This window comes from Natator depressus, chromosome 2, assembly GCF_965152275.1.
Source record: "Natator depressus isolate rNatDep1 chromosome 2, rNatDep2.hap1, whole genome shotgun sequence".
Taxonomy (NCBI): domain Eukaryota; kingdom Metazoa; phylum Chordata; order Testudines; family Cheloniidae; genus Natator; species Natator depressus.
Window position 1 is genome coordinate 191,984,929 of NC_134235.1, and position 8,520 is coordinate 191,993,448.

An 8,520-nucleotide genomic window follows, 5' to 3' on the forward strand; every position below is an offset into this window, starting at 1 on the left:
GATTCCCCAGCTTGCTGCTACAACAGATCTTGCTTCAGCCTTGTTCCCAGCCTTAATTCAGCCCTGCTCCCTTCTGCTCCTGCCTTGCTCCAGCCCTGCTTCCTTTCCAGGCTTCTGACCATCAGCTCTGGTTCCAGGCTGCTGACTCCAGCTCCACCCACTAGGCCAGCCCCCATGGAGATGACAGCTAGCGCTTAGCAGTTAAGGAGCAGCCAGAAGTAACATACACTGACAGAAAGTATATGTAACTTCTCATGACAATATACAATTAAGGTAGAATTGTAAATTCCAGTAGAAGTGAAGATGCACACAATAAATGTATAGGAGTTGAGAGTACATCAAACACAGAGGAGCGGTACAGAAGTTATATCAAATGCTGGAGTCCTATGATTCCACATACATCTTTGTATTTTAAAACAAACAGCCCTCCCCCCTCCCCCCCCCCCCAAGGAGAGAATATGGAGAAAAAGGTAATATTAAAAGGCTGTGGTACTTTCTGGATTTCTATAAGGAGGTAATTTCCAGCCTAATACTGAATGCATTCAACAGTATGCTCAAAGAATTGTCTTTTTCCTCTCAGAGCTTACACACTAGCACCACTCTCACATAGATATGAGGTAGAAGAGCATTCTGAGTAATGGCATCCAAATAAGCATAAAAAGTACTTCAGAATTCCTAAATCAAGCACTAGCACAATAGCTTTTGAACTAGAATACAATGTTCTCAGTACAAATAGGCTTATTTTTCTTGTAACCTTAGTATACCCATTTTCATGTAAATATGCAGAAAGTTCTTCAATGTGCAGCTGTTTCACGGGGTTCTTGCATCTGCAGTCTGGGTATAACGTGGAAGATGTGGATGTGCCTGTAAATGCACTGGGTTCTTTTGTACATACTTGAAAAAACTGAATTATGGAAGATTTTTCCCTCACTGTTTAAAATTAAAAATAGAACAAAAATTTCCAATTTAGATGTGTAAAGTTAGACACTTAAATCCCTATGTAGACACCTATTGAAGAGCCTGATTTTCAAAGGTGCTGAAAACCCATAGGTCTGGAGACGCAGCTGCTCAGCATCTTTGAAAATCAAAATATTTTTATTTAGGTGTCTCAGTAAGGACCTAGAAGTCTTACTTTAGTTGCCTACGTTTAAAATTTTTGATCTTAGTGTCTGTTCTAGCATGTATAGAGACATGTTAGGGTCACAAGTTGCTGTTACCACAGATATCTTTCACAGCCAAATCCTTGACTAAATAAATGCTTTCAAAGATACCACTCCTTTATTATGACTGTAAGCATGTGAGTAGTCTCACTGAAGTCAATGGAACTACTCACATATTTAAAGGTAAGCATGTGTTTTGATGTTTTATTAGATTGGGGCCTAACGGCTTACAGAATGTTTGATGGACCAGAGAAACCTGAGATCCACTAAAAAGACATTGAAACACCTTTGTAATGGGGTATCCTGCAAAATTCAAAGGTGTGTCTATTTTCAGTAGGCAGCTGATTTGACATGGTTTCATTTTGAGACACTGTGAAAAACATAGCTTTACTGGTCATGAGCCTGATCCAGCTCCCACTTAGGTCAATGGCAAAACTTCCATTGTCTTCAGTGAAAGTGAAAGTGGACCCTAAAACATAATGCTTTTTATTACTCCGGTAAAATCCTGGGAAGCAAGTGCTGAAGGTGGAATCCTGAAATACCCTGAAATCCTAATTTTTGGAAAATTTTAGGAAAAAATGTGTGTGTGTGAGTATATATCTATCTATAAAATGCCAGGAGATCTCATTGTTACTTATATTCTTTATCATTTACATGTGGGGTGTTTTACAGCTATGAAATGCAGCTCTTAATCAAGGTGCCCTTGATGTCTACTTAATAGTTAAATAAGCAAAGATCATGTTATTTTTGTCCATTTAGAAAGATCTTATATGATTTTCATGCAATATTTGGGGGGTTTTGGATTTTGATTTAGAAAAGTATTTATTTTCCCATGTTAAATATAAAATGTGTTGGATTGTATTACCATTTTAATGGCTTTTTCCCACATTTTCAATGTAATCATTTAATCAGAGACCCAAAAGACTTTGGCATTAATGAGAAGTATAAATTGTCCTGGAAAAGCACCCAGAAAAGATTCATACAGTTAGTGAGGTTTGAAATAGCATAGCGCTCCCCACAAATGTAACCTGCAGGCACTGCAAATACTTTTGGCAACAGCAGGGTTAAAATAGCACCCATGGTGGGTAAGAAAAGGACACATCATAATACCTTTGAAAGACTACACCTAGAAAAAAAGTATTTTGTATCTATGTCAAGCAATTGCTGATTAATACATAGGAAATCATCAGTAGAATACTCAGTTATCTACACCTGTTAATTAGCTAAATGTAGTCAGATCTTTTCTAGTTCTCATTTCACCTACAGTCATATGTGTTATTTGCCTTCCTGCTACCCACCGCTGGTAGAACATTAGACAGACTATGTGATGCATCAAAAGTAACTACTGAGCATATATTTCTGCTGATGGCAGGATTTTTAAATACTCAAGGCATTGGCACAGCCAACACATATGTAAATGGCAGCATTAGCTCTACATATTATTTTGTAAACTAATATTGAAGGAATACATTTAAAGTTCTGTTAGTAACATGATGCACAAAAATTATTCCTAAAACTGAACATACACAGTCATTTAAATATGTTACAGTAATATGCATTCATGACAGAATTAAATATTCATACACTCAAGGGAGACTGAAATGCTATCTACATATATTAGAATATTTAAAGCCATCAGTTATCATTTTAAAAAATAAAAACCTTTTATCCACCTTACTTAGCCATACAGGCCCTGTTCAAATGATCAATCTTTGATAGTCTGTTTTTTTAATCAAAACAATTGTACTGATTTTAGAAGATGGTCAACAAATCAAAAAGTATCTCAGCTATGAAACACATATGTAAATATTGTGAACTAGCGGTCTCCAGTAAAAGATAAAATGATTTAAAAATATCTATCAAGATAATCCAACTCTAGCTATAGAAATATGTGGCCTGACATATTCGTTGCACAAATTTATTTAATTACTGGTTTACATTGTTTCATTGTATAAGTGTTTGCTTCCACATTTCTAACATAAAATAAAACTGTACTACATAGTAAAACTACTTCATGAAACATGGCTCACTTCCAGTACAATGCAACATTTTGAAACAAGATTAAAATCTATTCATGTGATCTCTATTTACTTAGAAAACTGCACACTTCAATGAAACTTTAAGAATTTTTATCATTAATCTTACATAGATTACTATTTGCAAAATTCATTATTATATTAAAACTTATGCATTTGTCAGTATGTGTCTGTTACATACCTATACACATACAATTTATAGGCTTCAGTTAAGTAAACCCGTGCTGGGAAATATTAATGGAAATGAAGACAATGCCTACAGACAAAAGCACTGATCAATGCACTCCACTAACATTATCTTAATGGCAATATTTTCTACTCCATTTTCCCTACTTTATGATTCATTTAGCAGAAGATATATAAGCACCAAAGAATGCAATTTGACCCATTTCTCATTGATCTCAGTTACCCAAAGATTTTCATTCAGTACAGTAGTAAGCAGCTGTCCCCTAGTCTACAATGACACAGCAGGGTTGAAGAAACAGCTTTACTAGGCTTCTTTCCTTACAGGTAACTCGCCCCTTGCCCTTAACTAAAAAAGGATGCTAGGGGAGAAGAGGCACTCACAGTACTAAATCCTGAAAGTAAGGTAAACTTTAGTGCCAACATTTTATCATTTTCAATGTCTCCTAATCCAAGCTCTATAAAGCCACTTTCAACGCACTGTACACAGAACAATGCATTTGAGACAAATGCACATCAGTTATGTGTGAATGGGCAGAGAAGTGCTTTCTATCCATTGCTATTTTGCTATGACCCTCCTCATTTCCCTTGTCCTTAAACAACCTTCCACTCTGTCTTTATATCTCTCTTCTTTACATTTAAATAGAAAATAACCATCTTTAGTCATAAAACATCATAATCATAATCAGGGTACACTTCTTCCTGGTAAGGCTAGATGCTTTCACTTCCCAAAGTCATCCTCCTTTTCATTCCCTACAGAATGGATTCCCACCCCTACTCTAATTTCCTATCTAACCGCAAGCGATCGTAGTATCTAACCGCAAGGCTCCTCTGCTGTGCTTGGCGATGACCGTTTTAAAGGCGGCAGACCTACCTTTTTGTCTTCTTTCTCACTGTTTTGCCTCTTCTCTGGATTATTACTGTCACTAGCAGTTGCACTTTCCCCTGCCTGCCCATCCTGCTGTTGCTGCTGCTGCTGCTGCTGACAGCCTCCAGACCCCTGCGAGTGGGGGATGGGCTCTGGGCACTGAGAAACTCCCTTAACATCCATCTCCATCTTCCAATTCACTGTATTTCAAGACAAAAGCAGACAAAATACTTTCCACCACCCAGCGTCTTCCTTTTTTCAGGAGGCCGTGGCACGCATGGCTCTGGCTGCCTCTTCTGCACCGATCCGGTGGCTGCAATTCCCCCCTAGATCCTCCAGACTTTTGTATCTAGCGTGTGTGTGTGTATGTGTGTGTGTGTCCTTGGTGCGATGGCCTTCAATCGCCCCTAAACAGCAAACGCTAACTAAGCAGATCGCTAGCGACTCAGATCAACTCCCTGCCCCAGTCTAATTGTGGTGATTATTTACTTTATGCTATCTATGTCCCAGGCCCGTACAAGCCTTTTTGGCTGCAGCCCTTTGAACAAAGTTAACTGGCGGGAGCTAAGCACAGGGTGGGGGCGAGGGGAAATCGCCGGGATTTAACACCGTGAAACTGACAATAACCCGGTAATGTCAAGTAAAAGTTAAACCTCCCCCTTTCTCCCCTCCCCCCGCTTCCTCTCCAGATCCTAGGCAAGCACAATACAGCAAAGGAAAAGAAGCGAATTCAGACCTGAGCAAGGTGCTGGTGACGAGGAGGGCAGACGAGCATTTATCCGACTGTTGCCTTTATTCCCCCCCCACCCCACCCCGGCCAACCCCACCTCCCTTCTATAGCAAACGTGGTCTCCTTGATGTTAATCTCCTCTCCGTGATCTGTGTGTATGTGTGTGACTGGAGCTCCCTCTCTCTCAATCTGCCAGCGCCACGCAGCATTGCACAAGGAGAACTGGAGTAAGGAGAAAAACAAGAGCAAATTCAGGCAGGAAATCTAAACCAGTACCAGCCACCGGCTCCCGAGTTTTATTTTTTTAAAACCAAATAAATAAAATATAGGAGAGAGAGAAAAAAATCCTGTGTAAATAGTTTAAAATCAAGCGAGACTACAATGTACATACAGGATTATTTTATTCCCTATGATAGCTACTTTAGACTGAAAGTTATGCATGGGTGGGGAGAATGCAATCTCATTAAGAATATTTAAATTATAAAATAATAAGAATAATATTGAAACCCAATCCAGCCAACTGTTTATCTTTAATTTAAAAAAAATGGTGAATTTAGACCAGATAATTCTTAAATCAGGACACCATCAGATGACCAGCCTGCACTTCTAAAAATAACACCACATTGTCCTGAGGAGCTGCTGCTTTAAAAGTTAACTGGAAACATCTAGTGGAAGTCTGTGTGGAACTTTATAATAGCCATAATCCACTCCATAAAGATATAGTGCCAGATACTCAGGAGCTTTGACCATTTACATCAACTGAGGATCTGGCCCAGGATATTTTGGATATGCTATTCGGTGGGGCCATTTGGTTCTTTCCCTTGGATTTCATTACATCCCACATGGGTTTGTTTCTACATGTACCCTGACATGTCTTATTGCAACAGCATACTGGGTAAAGGGCAAAGGTAGTTTTGTAACACTGAAAAAAAAAGTATCACAAAGCCAAATTGTCTTTTAAAATAGAAACCTTTTAAAACAGAAACCTTTAAAAATATTTGAGTAGTAAAAGAAAGAATAAAAAAGCATACCTTGCTAAATGTGGGCCTTGTTCTCCTCTCACTTACAATGGTAAGTGTAAATCAGGAGTAACTGATGAAATCACTGGCATTTCAATTTAAAACTGACGTAAATGAGAAGAGACTCAGATCCTGTATATTTTATAATCAAATTAATTAAATAAAAATCTACATATTATTTGGGGAGGATTTGAATGTCCAGCATTGAATATACTACTACTACTCTGTAATCTCATAAAAAGCAGTGCTAGTTTGCAAAATGTTTATGGGTTCTTTTGGGTACCTGTCAGTATCAAAAAAGCTGGCTTGCATGAAATAAAAGCTACCCCATAATCAGTAGTGCTTGTGAAACCACCATCACACTCATTAAACAGTAAGGCCCAAATCCAGCAAGCACCTAAATATGTGCATAATGATATTATGTATGTTCTTAAGTACATTGCTAGATCAGGGTCAAAGTACTTTCAACAGCATAGGCTGCAAAAGGGCGGGGGGGAGGGGGTTGCTCGCCACATGCACCGGTGTCGGAAGTTTTTTCCCTCAGCAGTATCCATAGGGGACCCCTCTCATGAGCGTCTCCTCGCGCAGGAGGTAAAGGGGTTGCTACAGCTAGGTGTGGTATAAGAAGTTCCTCTCGAGTACAGGAACAAGGGGTTCTATTCCTGGTACTTTTTAATCCCAAAGGCCAAGGGTGGTCGGCCCATCCTGGACCTACGAGACCTCAACAAGTACCTAAAGAAGTTAAAATTCCACATGGTTTCCCTGGCCTGTATTATCCCCTCCCTGGATCTGGGAGACTGGTATGCCGCCCTTGTCTTGAAGGACACGTACTTCCACATAGCCGTCTTTCAAGGACACAGATACTAGCAGTTTGCAGTCCTCCCATTTGGCCTGGCGACAGCACGAAGAGTGTTTACCATGTTCATGTCGGTGGTAACGGCTTAGATCTTACTGTACCATCATGGTGCTATGCACAGCATTTGCCCTAGGACAGAAAAGCTACTCTGGGCATACGAAAATGCAATATCACCACTCTCTTTGGGAGACTGAGTGCCAGTGCAGTGAAAAACCAACCAATCCTGTCTGATGATTCCATATTACCCTGAGCCTCAGAGCTGGGTTATGGAGAAGCAGTTGCATGCAAAGTGGCATCCAACCATCTGCCCAGCTCTGCCAAGCTGTGCTTGCTCTCCACTTCCCCACTAAAGCATTGTTATGTCTTCACTACTCCCAAAGTGCCAGCATTCCAATATACAGAAGTGTCCATCACCCTCTGGCCATATCAGTGTTCCTCAAAGCATACATACACTGAGGTGCTCTGCTCTGCAGTATGTGCAAAAGATGAGATTTTGCTTCCCAAATGCATATATTACACTAATGGCATCCAGTGAACCCAACTTTCCTTGCTTATAGAGTTTGGCATCTATATTTGTCTGCTGTTGATTGGTTGCCTGAATGTCATATATGAAAAAAGATGGCCAGCCTCCACTTTCTGGCCTGCCCCAAACTGTTTATTTCCCTATTTGTACTCATACCAAATCCAGGATATGGATATCTTTTCCTATAGTGCATACCTGATGTTGAGTGTAATGGCTTTTACACAAGTGTATATAATTGGGTCCTACATTAGAATCATATTATCAGCAAATGTAATTCTTGATATTCTTGAGCAAACATTAGTTGGCTGACTGATTGCATAACTAATAATATTTTTAAATAATTGTATTGTCTTCTTTATAGTGTCTTGATTCATAGAGCAACTACTGCCACAACATCTATGCACTTATTTACAAAGTTAGTAAAGTGATAAATTATATACAAACGTTAAAGAACCAATGTCATTTTGCTGGAAAACAAACTCAGACAACACTCCCACACACACAAAATCCCCCCAAATCCCCAATTTTTTTAAAAAATAGATAAAAGCTAAATGAAATAAAAACATCTTACCATATGCTCTGAAGCTTACTAGATTTTGGCAGACAACCAAGGAAAGCTAATTCCAAAGACAGTGCCCTTGACTGAGAAAGCTCTACACTAAGCCTTGAGTGTTTAACCCCAGAAATCAACAGGACCGTAGGGTATGTCTGCATTGCAACATAAACCCAAGGTTAGAACTGTAGCTCAAGCCTAACCCCTCTTCCATTTACATACAATTCGTGCTACTCCAAGGTCGCAGGACCGCAGAGATGGAGGGTCCAAGCCTGAGTCAAGACAGGACCCAGGGTTCAAATCCTATTGCTCTGCAGTGTAGATGCAACCCCACTGGACTCATGCTCTGAAAGTCTGCTAAAATCCCACAAACCCACAGGCTGGTTTTCTTTGCCCTCTGGATAGTCAAGTTAAGTGGACAGTCAAGTTTTCTCACACTGCACCACGAACAAAGAGCTAGAGCAGCCACATTTTGCGAGGGTGCTAGGAAGTCTGGGTGGACTTGGGTCTGCATAATGTGCAGACATTGGAGCCCGAGGTTGGGACCCAGGATTCAACAATTCCTAACTGGGGGTTACAAATGTGTGTAGAC

The 8,520-nt window shown here is 39.8% G+C and overlaps 1 protein-coding gene across 1 annotated transcript in view; it reads right to left on the reverse strand.

Moving 5' to 3' along the window:
• The window catches only part of RBMS3 (RNA binding motif single stranded interacting protein 3), a 910,338-nt gene extending 905,278 nt beyond the window's left edge, over positions 1–5,060 (reverse strand). The window contains exons 1-2 of the mRNA XM_074945627.1: positions 4,984–5,060; positions 4,254–4,447 (exon numbers count right to left, since the gene is read on the reverse strand). Of these exons, the coding sequence (XP_074801728.1) occupies positions 4,254–4,436 (183 nt within the window). The 5' untranslated portion in view covers positions 4,437–4,447; positions 4,984–5,060. The remainder of the gene's footprint in view (positions 1–4,253; positions 4,448–4,983) is intronic.
• Between the last annotated feature and the right edge of the window lie 3,460 nt (positions 5,061–8,520).